This window comes from Enoplosus armatus, chromosome 17, assembly GCF_043641665.1.
Source record: "Enoplosus armatus isolate fEnoArm2 chromosome 17, fEnoArm2.hap1, whole genome shotgun sequence".
Lineage (NCBI taxonomy): Eukaryota > Metazoa > Chordata > Actinopteri > Centrarchiformes > Enoplosidae > Enoplosus > Enoplosus armatus.
In genome coordinates this window covers 3408638-3424584 of record NC_092196.1, presented here as the reverse complement: position 1 = coordinate 3424584, position 15947 = coordinate 3408638, and the positions used below count along the sequence as shown (strand labels likewise).

Here is a 15947-nt window from a genome sequence, read left to right as displayed (position 1 = left end):
CTTTTCAGCAGGCAGTGTTGCGTTGCCATGTTACCTCAGCCCCCCCCCAACATGCTTCCATCAGTTCATTAGGACAATACGACGTGTCTGAAGTCTGTGAAGCAAAGCATTCCATAAAACTCTACGGTGTGAACTCCGCCAGAGGCAACAGGATGCTGCTCCAAGTAGCGGATTAAATGCGTCGGGGCCTTCTGAACATTCCCGTCTGGCTTTTGTGAAAGAGGGGTTTGATCCTCGGAAAAAGAAAAGAGGATAAGACAGGATCTGTGCAATATAAGTTACTCCAAAAGCTTTTTCAAATATGAAAATGGGCATCATTCCTCCCAACATGCACCTACGCCGCGCTTCCTCAAAGAATGAGGACTTTGCCTCTATGTCGTGGCAAATATGTTCAGGTTCCCCAGCACGCGTTTCCCTTTTCCGCCAGATTGAAGAGGAAGAGGAAGAACGTTTCCCATGCGAGGCTAACGGTGAATAAGGCGCCTCACTGTTTCACCCGAATCTGTGTTCACGCTCAGGTACTGAAAAACACCTCAGCCCCCACCTCAACCCCACCATTTACAGGCACTACGGATTGATATATATATCTATATAAGACATTTTTAAGTGTTTGTTAACAACTGCTTCTACGAGGCATTCGTAACTGGTGTATAAACACACACACATATATATATATATATTTAGAGAGAGAGTATAAACACAAAAAGGCTGTAAAGGTAGACTAGTGAGTAGATGACTTTCCGTGTTCGGCATGAAGATGTTTAAAGTCCCTGACAACCTCTGTATTCTCATTTAGCCGCTTGTTAGCAACCGCCTTTTTTTTTAAAGACACGTAAAAGCTTCACAATTCACGAGTGGGGGTATCTGCCGACGTATTTTATATATATTGTAGAACAAAACGTGAAAATCTCTTAAGCGCGTGTTAACCACAGACCTTATTTCAGGCATCTAACCGAAAACCCCTTCGAGAAACCCACCTATTAGGGAAAGGTGTTAAAAACTTAACGGCCACGTTGTTTCATTTTACAGCGCCGTGTCCCGTCAGTGACTGACACTCTGCCAGCATCAATAACATTAACAAATCGTACTTTCGCTTTACTTTAGGTGGCTAATAGTTGGTATCTTTATTCAACACCCGTGAGTTTTAATCAGTTTCAAGATTCCTCATTCGAGCTCAGCAAAAAGAACCAGCGCGTATTCTAATCTATACTTAATAATAACTTATCAGCACTAATAAAACAAATACACTGCGGTGCTGAATGACTTCACGCTTCTGGGCGTGATCATCGGTGCAACACACTTTTCAATCCACAGTGTGACAGTGCAACAATGCCTCTCTCTGCCAGGGGAAAAAAATATATATATATATATATTATATAGATATAGCCTTTTGTTCTCATATTAAACTGCACCTGAAGGGGATTCGGCCAGAGTTTTCCTTTCAGCCCCTCTGACCGTCCAATAACGCTGACCTGTTCTCACACAGTAATGGAATATATTCGAACAACTTTCCTTTCTTTTTTTTTTGTGTTGTCTTCAAACAAACCACAGAAGAAAGCCGACTGCAAATGCCTGCTCTGCTGCATGATCTCCAAAAGCAGTATTCAAATATCAAATCCCATAAAACCACAAACAGCATAATGCATGAATGCGTTTTTGAAATATTCATTCAACAGGTCAATTTGTTGTGAAAGGATTAGCCCTCCGTAATCCAGTTGGATGTAATCCACTACTTCCTCGCCTGTTCCTTCAGGGCCCGAGGCAGAAGGATATTCCCTTGACTGACAATTACAGATAATTACAGCGTCAGAGTGAAAGCTTTATTTAACAAGCTGTGTCCTAAATTACCTATAATTGACGTGGTCATTTTATAAAATCATTGACGATGTCTGACGACTCCTTTTGCTTTTCCAGATGTTTGCGGGGCGAAAGATGTGACCCGCTTCTTCTGATTTACGACTTGAGAGAAAATGGCTCCAGGCCCTCGGAGGGCGCGCAGAGACCTTACGCTGTGGAGGAATATGTTATTTTAGCAGCACATTACTGAAGCCTCAATTTGATGTTATCTGTTAAAGGTGCAAAAACAAATCATTCCCACTGTCGGGTGTAAGTTAAATAAACAAAATCAAAAAGGCTGGTAATGATCGCTGGGTTTGATTTATTTCAAATAACATGGCGTATCCCAAACCCATAGCCAATGTATTATCGGCAGAATGATTAGTTCAGTATTGGAAGAGGTTGTTGAATTAAGTTCCAGTCAACAGATCATGGCTTATGTATGTGACCGTAAACTCCAGGAGTCATGAAGTGCATGTCACAAGAAGGGGAGCAGAAAAAAACCCCAAAGTGTTGTTCACAATCAGAAGTGTAGAACCGCGATTAATTATACCCTGTTACGTAGCATGGCAAAGTCCCTGCGTCTAACGGCCCCTTATTTACCACCAAATCCTCCAGACCAACTAAAATCCTCTTTCTGGGGTCGACACTGAATGATGACTAGCTGGAGTGATAGGGCCAATTATTTCAATTAGAATGACAAAATCAGCACACTAGTCTCGGATGACCTGGTGTGTTTTTTTTTTTGTTTTTTTTTTATACATATATGGCTTTCAAATACATTTCTGGCATTTTCTTTTTGGCTTGATCTTTTAACTGTTTTAGATCTTTTATTAGAATGAAAAAATATATATAAAATTTGACTCATACAATGAAGTGGCCGTGTCCATTCAGTGCCTATTTCCCATATACACTTAAAAAGGGGGGATTGGAAATGGCTGCTTGTTCATGTAGCTTATCAGAGCCCCTGTTGATGCTGTAATCAACCTTTCATAATGGCTCTTTATGCTACACGGAACCTTTATAGTTATATACCCTGTCAGAATTTATAAGATACACACAATGGTCAGAATCAAAAGAACTTTTCGCTTTTTTTTTTTGTACGTTAGCAAACCAGAGGGTCATTTGAATCAGTACAGTTCCATAAAGAACAACTATGAAGAAGCCCTGAAGAACCCCCCCCCTTTTTTTTTTTTTTATATATATTTTTTTTTATACATGTGTACCCGCCCCACCTTAACACACTGAGAAGACAGAAACCCCCCCCCCCCCCCCCCCTGAAATGTCCAGAAACAGAGTGTCGTTTGACTTGTAGCTTTATCTAAAATGTCTCGGCGGGCGGAGCTCCTCTGGAGGCAGAAATAACTTGACTGGCTGCATTAAAGTGAGACCATGCTCACTTTTGAAGGGGATGAAAAGTCAAATTCATAAGCAGTTGCTCCATTGTCGCTACAGCCTTACACAGTCAGGGATGACCAGTAGCTTATGGTGGCTAATGCAAGCTCTGTAAACAAACTTTGGATCGACATTGCCGTGTGAGGGACATTACTCAGTCTGTTCGTTGACTTTCTTACTCTAATCTGCTGCTGCTGTGAAGCTACATTCTGGCATTTCCCGTTATCCTGTAATTGTGACCAAAATATGAGCAATTAGCTAACTGGCAAAATGAACAGCTTTTTTTTTTGCGGAGGTCACAGACTGGTTACACAGCTATAGGCCAGCATGGCTTATTTGAATTTGGAAAGTCTGCTAGTTTATACAAACTCTGGCTAGAATGCTGTTATTTTGTAGAGTGATGGGCTCAATTCGCATGCTCTGCAGCCCATCAGAACTCAGCATTCAATCCTCACAGTTGAGCCACTGACCAATTTAGCGCTTATTCATACCACGCTAATCTCTTTTGCCACTGAGATCCGAGCCATGTTATTTTTGTTGTAAAATTTTAAGTAGTTGTCTTTCCCTGCCCATTTTCAGCCAAAAGGAATTTAGTCAGAATATCTTCTCACTGCCGGTAATATTATTTTTGCCTCCAGAGTGGCTCAGACCCTTAACAATGTCAGTGTCCCTAACAGCTCCAGTCAGCTTGCTGGTATAAATCCATATTTTGTCCTGGAAGTGTTGCGTCCTCCTGTCTGTTACATCATCTGAGTCCTCGGCATGGAGTCCTGCTGGTGTCCTGGGTACCAGTGAGCAAAATTGTTCATGTATCCTCCAGAGTGCACCGGCGCACCTTTGGCGGCCATGCTGATGTCCCACAGGGAGCACGGAGAGGTGGAGGATGGCGGTGGGGGGGCGAGGTGGTCTCCCTCAGGTCCACAGGGCCCGTTCTTCATGATCTTCTTGTACTTGGATCGTTTGTTTTGGAACCATATTTTCACCTAAAAGACAAGGAATGGGAAAGAGTTCATAATAGTTAAAAAGTTGATCCACACAGCAGCATGCTTCTCCCAGACGTCTAATGTACAGTGTACAATGTATGCACCTCCGTGGGCCTTTTCATACACAATGGGAAAAAATGCTCACTGTAGAATTAACTGAAGAGAGATGACCCCTAGGCAACCAGGACCCCCCCCCCCTTTACTGTCCTGTGGTGTGTTTTTAGGTCATGGGCCAGTGAGTGTAATGTATGGTTTATCTATGATTTGTTCTTTTTCATCCAAGCACAAGCACAACCTTTTTTGCATGTTTAAAACAAGACTGAAAATGAAATAAAACGTTTCGACCACGGAAAATCACACATTGTAGTTGCTGATTGAAAAAACATATCCTCTGCTGCCCAAAATATCTCTTCTACAGGAGCTGATTTAGCTGCTTAACCTGAAGCATTAATAAGTAATAATAAATAGCGTCTCTGCCGTTATGTCTCTGCCAGTAACGTTAGCTAACGTTACCAGTCCTCAAGTTTCTATCAGTAATGTTAGCTAACGTTACCAGTCCTCAAGTTTCTATCAGTAATGTTAGCTAACGTTCAAGTTTCTATCAGTAATGTTAGCTAACGTTACCAGTCCTCAAGTTTCTGTCAGCAATGTTAGCTAACGTTACCAGTCCTCAAGTTTCTATCAGTAACGTTAGCTAACGTTACCAGTCCTCATATTTCTATCAGTAACGTTAGCTAACGTTACCAGTCCCCAAGTTTCTGTCAGTAATGTTAGCTAACGTTACCAGTCCTCAAGTTTCTATCAGTAACGTTAGCTAATGTAACAAAAAACATTTCTAGACTAAATGCATCCACAATCCCACTGAAAAATAAGACAAGAAGCTGAAACAAAGTAGCTGGGACAACTGCAGGCTGTGATGATGCATTTAAAGAGGTAAGGCAACGTTAACGTAACAATATCACGATACATAGTATGTGGATGTAATGTTACTTCCTGTCACTAGTTTTTCGTGTGAGCTGTATAGGTGAACGAGTGAGTTACGACAGGAATATAATTATATTATTGTATATAATTATATTACTGTCGGCTATAACAGACATAAATTCCATTACAGTAGGTGTGCCTACTGATGTCACTGTACCATTGACTACCAGATACTGCTGCCGTAGGAATCATTACAAGAATATTATGGTCTTACCACAGGAGCTAAAAATACCATCACATACAATATGATAAGATTATTGCAATGCACTGATTCATGTAGACACATGGTTAGCCCCTATAGGCACAACATATGGAGGTGTACTATTAAAGTAGTAGTAGAGTGTTAAATGGAATACTTGTAGGATATAATTCAATGAGTCACACGCTGATGCTCTGCTTTGTGAAATGATAATGTCCAAATTATGAAAAGTGTATGAATTCCTTTGAACACAGCAGCAGCCCCATAACAAGGACATCATGTATTTGTGTGAGCAGGACCGACATGATACGATTCGAATATCTCACAATATTGAGCCGAACATCACTTCAATCATTTTTTTGTGGTTAAAGATGATTCAGTTGTGTTGTTGTTGATATAATTGGCGGCGTTCTCTGTTTCCAGCGTGCTTGCAAATTGAGCATCAAATTACACGAATATGCCTCTCGGGCAACCTGTCAGCTTAGCGGGAACAAATGAATCATAAATAATTACGCACAGTCAGTGAAGGATACTTTTGTCTCAAACAGGTTTTAACTGCGCCGTAAAGGAGGAACGAACGCCCAAAGGACTGGTGCTGCACGGAGGGAAAAACCTCTGGACGGCAACCGAGGAGAGGAAGATAAAAGAGCGAGGGAAAGTAGAGAAAACACTCTTGGCGCTAAAACTGTTTTCTCCTCCACACTGACAGTCCTGGGAATTATTACCCTGGGATTTTTATGGGTATTTATGAAGATGGTTGAAGTGGTTTATGGAAGATATTTGAGATTCTATAAAAAATCTAATTTCAGACTGGTCTAATTTACTCTAAATATGTGGAAAAAATTATCCCTTTACCCGATAATCATAAAGGCACCCAGCTTTCACACCCAACTCTTCTGCTCAAACAGCCAAGAAGTCATGCAGAGCGAGACCGGACATTTAATTTGATCTCTATTGTTCTAATGTATCTGCTGACGTCAATCACAGCCTGTTAGAAGTTAGTGCGGATGGTGGCAAATACATAAAATGAAACTATCACTCCATAAATATGCAATACCATCATAATTACACCATATAATGCTGTTATTCAGATATTAACTTGGAATGGCTTTCTCCACTCCAATTTCTATATTGAGTGAATTCTAATATCGAAGAAGAAAAAACACATCTGAAATCTGAAGAACTTAGCTGTCCTTATAGTTTTTAACAAACCAAACCTCTTTCGAATAATCTATGGACTAATGAAATCAAAAATGACAGCCACCAAACTGCAGTGCCTGCGGTATAATAATAACATGGCGTGGTAGTGGCAGCTCGCGGATGAAAACCTGAAGTGAGTGCGCGGAGCGGAGCTTATGAGCCCAGGAGTCAATCAACAGCACGTTAAGTTAATGCAGCCGCAGTGAGAGGATTTCTGCTGTAATTATTGGTTTCATATTCCAGCAGCAACATGGAGCTGACAGCTTCCCCGAGAGCGCGACTAATGACACCGACATTAAAGCAGGGTGGCTGAGAGGCAGGCCAGGTGCCACTGAGTGTGTGTGTGTGTGTGTGTGTGTGTGTGTGTGTAAACCACACCTTGTGCAGCGTGTGTCTGCATATTTTTGAATACTGGGCAAAGAAGGTGATCAGCGGTGTCCTGTGAGGATATTCAGAAATAAAAGGTTTCCATTTGGTGGGTGGGTGGTGTAAGCTGTATAGGGCGGCAGTGCGAGTGTGTGTGTGTGTGTGTGTGTGTGTGTGTGTGTTTCGAGGAAAAAAACGCTAGAGCTGTGCTACGTGCCATTTCTCAGCTGCGTCTGGGAACATTAGAGATTTCGATGGAAAGTGGTCAGCGGTTGGCCGCCGGCCTAATGGCATGAAGGCCGGATAGAGATGTGGTGTATGATCTCTATCTTCAAGTGTGTGTGTTTATGTTTCCATCTGTATGTGTATGAAAATGCACACACGAGCTTATACATGTTTGAGTAGATGCATGGGTGTGTGTGTGTGTGTGTTTGTGTCTATGCCCATGCATATGAGGAATGTGTGTATGTGTGCTTGTACAGTTACATAGGCACTCTAGGCTAATTACGGCTGACTGCGAGCAACATGACTGCGTGTTCTGTGCCTCCATCTATTTGCTATGTTACCACCATGGGATAGGAAAGAAGCCTGCAAACATCGTGTTACATGTTAAATTTAAATTTTAGAATTTTATTAAAAGTAAACCCCCCCCCCCCCCCACAAATGTTTGCAACAATATTGTTTAATTTAAGTGTGGATTCAGCATGGAATGAACGTCTCAATTGAAAAATATAATTGTTCCTGAGAAAAATATAAACAAACCTTAACAAGAAGAAAGAAAAGAAAAGATTTGAGACTACAGGTTAGCTTCCTACACCAACCCTGTTGCCAGACACAACTTTGATTGATCATCGGATGATTCTGCAAAACCCTGGATTTAAAAAGCTCAATGTTAATGTTTAAAATGTACTCTGTAGTTGTGCAATATCTGCGCATTGCGACCATCGGCTGGTTAAAGGAAACGTATAGTTAGCAACATCGCTAACATTTGCCCAAGGGGCAACGAACACTAGCGGTCAGACGATCAGACACGACGACCAGGTAAGTGATGGTGATGTGCATGCTCTGAACTGACGGAAGCTTGAACAGCTTCTTGGTGTGCGCGTCCAGTGAGGAACTGGAATGAATGGGCCGCCATGTTGGAATACGGATGCCAGTTTTTCATCAATACATCAATGGAGCTTCGCGGGGCGCGCTCACATGTGGTTAAACCTCCAAATAAAGTCCTGATGTAGCTCAATTCTCTGCTTGTTTAAAACCTGTACCCTTGTCTGAACCCTTTCTTGCCCAGTTGGACCCGTTTAATTGCAGTATTAGTAGCTCTGACATACTGTAAAGCCTGTAATACAATCAGTCGAAGCCCCCCTTTCCCTGATCCAAAACACCTCAAAGGATACACAGAGAGGTAAAAAAAAACAAACAAAAAACCCCCCAATGTGCTTCTTTGGTAATCATCGTGTGAGTGTGACTTGCAGCAGACCACATTCGGCAGCACTTTGCCACAACAAAAGGTGAAGGCGAACGAGCGGATCATCTCTTACCCCCAGTGTAAACATAGCTGCTGTGGTGAATTCACACGGGATTAGGACAGTTCATCTGAAGACATCAGCTGCTTATGTATACTCAGTGTACACACACACACACACACACACACACACACACGCACGTATCGCATTTCAGATGAGGTATTCACAAACAATCCTATCTAATGTTTCCTCACTGGGACACCTGCTGAATACCCAATCCTCCGTGTTTTACCTTTTCATATGCTACATTTGATTCATGTCTTTATGTGTTTTTAACGCCTTTCGATTCATGATTCATCAGCGTGGCCAAACTTTGCACCTTTCAGCTGTTAATCGTGTCTCAGATGGTCTTTTTATGGTGTTCTTCATGTATTTGTGGTGTACTGTGAGTGTACCGTCTGTACAGGTTGATAGGCTGTCTGTAGTTGTTGTTCTGGTGGGGATTACGGACTACTGTATGGATCAAAAGAATGGTCCAGCTTTGGCCGTCCACAGGTTTTAGAGTGAGACCATGTTGTTCATAAAGGAAGAACCCACCCCTCAGTAACAGAGCCATCTCTCTGATGCATTAAGGACGTGTAAAGTCATGAAACAGTCTTCCTGCAGTACTGCAGTACAGCTCACACGAACACATAAAATATCTTAAAATATCTGATAACATGTTTTTTGGTGTCTTAACTCAGGTTAAACTCCTTTAAAACGACGGTCAAACGGTTCATTTCAAACAACACAATTATTTGAAAACAGTTGGGGGGGGGGGGGGGGGGGTTCATGCGAGTGTTTCCAACAGCCGATATCAGAGCTGTCATCAGCTGGAACAATTATATATTCATTTATGGGAAAGTGGCACGGATTATTATTGAATTTCCAAAGCGCCTAATAAAAACGCGATGCGATTTTCAGATGGCTCAAAAACATCACTTGTTCAGACATTCAGCGTTGGATAGCTGGCTTCATTTGGCAGACAAAATGGCCGCCATTAGCCATTAGGCTTTTATTTGCCTGAGACTGCGCTTGTGTGTGTGTGTGTGTGTGTGTTCTGAGAGACTGAAGACAGACAAATAATTAAATCTCAGTCGCAGACATATAAATGTACTCACACACACACACACACACACACGTCTTTGGATTTTGTGATGTGCATTTCGGACCTATTTTTTTGGTTTGTCTTGTTTTGTTGTCATCTCAGATTTCGGAACAAACGATCTGTGACTAAACCTCTCTCATTGTGACATTGTGGAGCATACCTGAGCGCATGCCAGCATGTAATTACACATCGAGGAACGTGCGGTGACACCGGCTCACAAGAATGTACCGGTGCCCGTTTGGGCTTTCCTCCCGGCCTCGTCGCCCCCTCACTGCGAAGTAAGGAGCCCTTTAATCACAGATCCCGCGAAACCATCAAAGATGTGAAAGATTCTAGAATAAATCTGATTTCACTTTTTTTTTGTGTATTTTCCCATTAAAAAAAAAAGAAAAAGGACATGTATGTTGTATCTATATGAATCCACGCTGAGGATCATATTCCAGTATTCCTGTCACACACTTTGGACATTAGGGTGAGGTACCACACACACGCCCTCGATTAGACAAATTAGCCAACGCTTATTCACTTAGATATTAGAAATGTTTCCGACCCGTCATCGCAGATGTAATGATTTTTTTTTTTTATTCATCATGTTGGCATAAAATATTTCTTGTTTTTCAGTCCTTTTGTGCTTGCGTTCATCAGAAAATTTATTATTTTATTTCCATGCATCATTTTGAAAGAAAAAAAAAAAAGGATTGTTGGAGAGTGCATTGATTCTGAATGTGAAAGAGGTCTATTTTGAGTCTATTTCTGTGCGTCTGTGTGGTCCACCACCGTACCTGGGTCTGCGTCAGGCCCAGCTTGGCCGCCAGGTCGGCCCTCTCGGGCAGGGCGAGGTACTGGGTTTGCTGGAAGCGCTGGTTGAGCGCCTGGAGCTGCAGGCTGGAGTAAATGGTCCGAGGCTTCCTGATCTTCTTCCCCTTCCCGTTCAGCCTCACCTCCCCGTTCTCTATCACCGCCGTGGGCTTCTCGTGCTCTGGGGAAGAGAGGGGGGAGGAGAAGAGTTGGGCCCAAGATAAATATCAATGCGGGGGGACGGAAAGTGTGTCAAAGACGGCGTTCCTACAAAAGATCCCAAGATCAGAGTTTCTTCTTCCACGTCCACCAACTAGACACTGAACCCCTTCATGCTTCATGTTGTAGTTTTTTCCCCACATTTTTAAAGGAACGCCTGTGGTGGCGTTCTGACTGCTTGTTTTTCTGATTGCCTTGGATCAGCCTTCCTGCCCCACAAAAATGCTTCAGAAAGTCAGAAGCAGCAATGTCGATATAAAGGTTAAATACTCGGGGAGCAGGTCTGGTTTCGTACAACGTACGCGTGCACCTCGGTGATGGAAGTTGGTTGAAAGAGCGAACAGGAACACATTGACAATTATTTCACGCATGTGGTTAAATAATAAAACATCATTTTGTCCGATGTTACTTTTAAAAAATAATTATAAATCTATGTTGGTGGATTTAACGCTGCAAGTCAGTATAATGAAATATAGTATGCTGTAAAATGAGCATAATGACTATATGACAAGGGTTTCAGGTGAAAAGATAAATCCTCTTTGTCCTCCCCAAAGCAGTTTGGTTTGCACGCAGAGGGCCTTTCTTCTTCTCTCTCTCTCTTCCTTTTTTTTTTTCTTTTTTTTTCATCTACAAAACTATACAACGGTGTATGTTCGCCCACGCTGATCGTTGTTATGACATGAGCTTATAGCCTGCAGTGGCAGGAGGGAACAGCTGTGGACACGCCGAGGCCCCACAAGATGTTCGGGCTCTGTTACTGAGCTGCAGCCACACGGTCAGCTCTGAAAGGAAAACCTGAGAGGGTGTAAATGTCCCACCCGCACAAATGGCATTTATTTACCCCCCCCCCCCACTCTTATTTTTCCTTTTAATATACATATATTTTTTCTGACCTTCTAACCCCCATAGAAACCCAGTATGTAATGGTGTATGGAAGTGTTAACCCTTCGCTTTGCTACAAACTGGGCTTGCACATCTGATGAAGGTGACAAAACACAGAAACCACCACGGGACGCTGCTGGTCCACCCAAACAAGCAAATACTTCATGTTTATAAGCTTTGTGTGTCGCAGGAAAACAAACCCACGCAAGAGAAATGTATTTAGACTCATTATGGAACTGGGAGCGGTGATCCTGCACACAAACTCCTGTCAGCACCAGTCTCAGATACGTGTTTTACAGCTGACAGAAGTGCCACTCTCATGTTCATGGGCAATTCTCAGAAGATTATTACGCCACATTTCATGAACCATAATGGTGAAAAAAACAACGTCAGTTATTTTACTTTATATATATAACTTGGCATTATTAACATGTTCTGTGATTTACAATGGGGTGCATAGAATTTCAATCACTTGACATGCAAATAGACTGTATTACAGTTTTAATTCTTACTTTTTTTTCTGCTGTGTTTGTGCCTATAAATAGTGAAACAATACATATATATACATATATATATATATGTATATATATTTTACGACCTTGAATTTGCTCTACAATAATATTTTGAAGATTTGTACATTTTCTATAGGTGCCTTTTTTCCCCTCGTAGCTCGGCCTCCTGGCAGCTTCGTGTTAAATTGACAAAACGAGAAGTCTGACTTATAGCTCGAGTTTGCGTTGGAAAACAAACAAAAAAAGATACCGTGCATGAGGGGTAGAAGCGGAAGAAAGGAAGGAAGTGACAGGAAAACCAAGATGTGTTTGCCTGAAGTCAAGTATTTATTTAATTGAATGTGTAGAGAAGGACCTGTATTATTATTATTATTATTATTATTATTAGTAGTAGTAGTATTAGTATTAGCAGTATATGATTAGACTCTACTTCTGTTAACAATTAATGTGCCATATATATATATGATGGTGGACAAACAGCCACTTCAGCCTGCACTGTGCAGTTGCTCTCAAATATCTGAGCAGTAGATCATTTCAATTTAAAAGCTTTTGTTTTGGTTGTTGGATGCAATCTGGATTTCTGCCCTTGCCACCTGTCACCATATCCTATAATATTAGACAGGGGAATTTGATGGTTTTATCCACGTTGCTTTTTATTAAACCCCCCCCCCCCAAAAAAAACAACAACAAAAAAAACCCCAAAAACCCCAAAACAAGACAAGCTATGAAATAGAACAGCTACTGTGTACTGTGAACATTTCAAGTTGCCCAAGTCGTCAGTTTGGACCTCGTTGTTAAAGGTTTTATAAATATGACAACCAAAAAATAAACGTTTCAAAGTAATGCTGTGTTTTTTTTCTTTTCTTTATTTTATAGTTGATCGGAGGTCAAATGATTCTTGTGTTATTTTATTTTGAAAGACAGTTTAAATTCTGTAACACACAGGAAATAAAAATGTGGTTTTAGGCCTAACTGAACTGAACAATTATTTCTGATGTGTGTGAGAATTATTATTATTATTACTATTATTATTATTATTGTTGTTATTACAATTTTTTTCGCGGGGGGAGCGCGCGCAGGCTGGGGACGCCGGGTGCATGTTATTCGGGCTTGAGGGTTTTTGGGTTTGGAGAGCGCGCAGCTCCCGGGCCGCTGCGGGACACCGCAGGGCCGGTGTCGGCTGCCTCTTGCGGAGAGTCCCTCAGCCTCCGCAGGCCTTTTAAACTCGCCTCCCGCCCAACCCTCAAGTACACAAAGCTCGGCGCTGTGGCCGACCTGTGTGTGGATCCAATTATTGTGCTCCAACTGTGGTTTATTTTCATGTTTTTCAGACCAGCGACCCACTTCAAGGCTTTTAATGGGCCTAAAGAAGACATCTGTAAGGAATAACATTTTTTCTCCCCCCCCCCCCCCAGATGTATTGTTACATTTAATCCTCCTCTGTGATGGAACGAGCTGGGCCGTCAGGTCTTATTCAAGAGGACACGCAGGAATCAGTAATAAAAAAAAAGGTATGGATGTTTCAGCACGGGTGGGCCCGGTGCTGATCAAATAAGCCACGGGACAATTGTGGCGGCTAAGAGCTGCTGTGTTCTGGCGTTTTCTTTGTTCGCTTTACCTTCAAACTCCTCAAAGAAGCTCAACACCTGAAGAGATCAGTGCGACCGTTCGGCGCATGTGCTAAGACTCCACATGGTGCATATGAAGGAGTTAGAGAGGGGGGGGGGGGGGAGTGAGCGTTCCATCACAATGTTGTGCGTGAACCTACCCGCATCCTCCAGTCTGGTGTGTCCGAGCGCGCCGCCGTGCCCCCCGTGCTGGTAGGGCAGGTAGGCCCCGGGGTGGCCGTGATGATAGGGCGGGTATCCCAGCGGGCGACCGTACGAGGACGCACCGGAGGAGAAGGGCCCGTCGTGCTGCGAGGGCCCGACGGCGTGCAGACCGTGCACCGGGTAATGGTTGTGGGACAGGCCCGGGGAGGGCTGCTGGTGTCCGGGGTAGCCGTGGCCGCCGAACTCCAAAAAGGCCGATTTGGACGGGTCGGGCGGGACTAAGGTGTCCGATATAGAGCTCATAGTCATCATTGGGCTGAGGGGCAGTGATGTGGTGGGAAGTTCGGAGCGTCGGCTATGACCTCCGGGCGGGGGTCATCACAAGGCAACCCACCACCAATGTTAAACAAGCGGAGTGTTCCATAAAGCGGCGGCAGTCTTTTAAAAAGGACTTCGCCTGTGAGTCACTGTATTCCTGCTGAACGGAGAGCGTGAGGCGGGTTTAGGTGGGTCTGCCCCCCGCTACATCCCGGCTGAACGCTCCGCAAACGTCCGAGTTTACAACCATCGAGTCGAGTGACAGGACAACGCACAGAAACAAAACAAAACAGGAACTCCCGACACGACAAAAAAAAAAAAAAAAAGATTAAATATCCTTCTCGGCGGGTTATTTCCCTTCTTCTTCTTCTCTCCGTCCAAAAAAAAAAACGCAGCCGGTCCGGAGCGTGCTTCCTCCAGTGTTGCGGAGAGGCTCCCGGGCAGCGGCGGCGGGAAAGCGGAGCGGAGCGTGTTCCTCCTCCTCGGAGCGCGCCGACAGTCTGCGCCGCGCCGCTCCCTGCCTCCACTTGGCTCACGCAAAGGCGGGCGCTCATTGGCTGGCCGCGCCTCGCCGTGTCACTCACATTCCCAATCAGCGCCGGCGGTGGACCGGCTCCTCTCGGCTCTCCGGGCCGCACAAACACGCTTTCATGCCCACTTAATACAAAAGAGGAGCCGCTTTACACCACTGGAATATAAGTCAGATATCCAGATATAATATATATATATATATATTCTGATATAATCACAAAATCTCCTCTCGTGATTAAATGTATTCAAATGAGAACTAAATAAATAAAAGAGATACACAATAAACGACCCAATAAAACAAGGGCTCTTTGTTGCAGTGATAAATAACAACAGATCACCAGTCATTTAACTAACCCTCTGAGGAGGTGAATGGCTGCTTGCGGCCTGTGATTCACTTCATCCTACTTTCACATCATTAAACCAAAAACAATTAGGTCTGTAGGCGCACTTTCGGGTTGAGATGTCTGACTGTAACCGTCTCTCGCGTGGACATTCAATAGAAATAGTTGTCATTTTGGCTGTCACGTGCGATAAGTGGGAATGTTTATTTAAAAAAAAACAAAAAACAACAACTATTCACCGACGCTTTCATTAAAAAAAAAAGAAAAAGAAAAAGAAAAAGAAAAGAAAAGAGGACGATGGCAGGTTGGCTCATGAAGCGCAGCGGCTTTCCAAAATAAAATTCTTCCTGCTTTGCCAAAAGCAGAACGAGGCGGATCAGACCGAATGATCTTCACGAGCTGCTGTTGAAAGGCCGCAGACCTTATTATCCAAATCATTATTATTATTATTATTATTTATTTATTTTTAATTAAACACACACTTACACTGATCCACAAGAATTCACCCCCTCCCACCCCCCCCCCCCCCCCCCCATCATATGTTGTTGGTTTTTTTTATATTATTGTTTCTTTTTATTTTCTTTCTCCCTTTTGGCTCAACGTGAAGCTGAAGCCATATAAGACTTTTTCTGGAAGATCAACCTGATTTTACGCCATCATAATAACCTACAACACACACACACACACACACACGCACACACACACTAAAACACACACCGGCCTGTGGTCCCACACGGGGGACAATTACAAACAAACATAGTCCCTCTAGAGAAACCCCAAACTTGTGCAGAGGCCCGGGCGCTGTCATTCCAGTCCGCCCTGACTGTGGCTCTCAGAAACCTCAGCATTACCAGACACGGGGTGAAGAGGAGTGATTCGATCCGGATAAATCACCTTTGATCGCCTGTTGCACGAGAGAGAGAGAGAGAGAGAAAAAAGGATGCTATTAAAGCGTATGAAAGGGATTTATTAGAGTCGTGTGTGTGTGTGTGTGTGTG

General features: G+C 43.2%; 1 protein-coding gene across 1 annotated transcript; it reads right to left on the bottom strand.

Moving 5' to 3' along the window:
- Positions 1-3119: 3119 nt before the first annotated feature.
- Positions 3120-14547, bottom strand: LOC139300085 (homeobox protein Dlx4a-like). The gene is made up of 3 exons (XM_070923068.1): positions 13756-14547; positions 10359-10555; positions 3120-4214 (listed from the first exon to the last, which is right to left on the bottom strand). Exons 1-3 carry the CDS (start codon positions 14069-14071, stop codon positions 3972-3974), a joined length of 756 nt encoding a protein of 251 aa, XP_070779169.1. The 5' UTR covers positions 14072-14547; the 3' UTR covers positions 3120-3971.
- Between the last annotated feature and the right edge of the window lie 1400 nt (positions 14548-15947).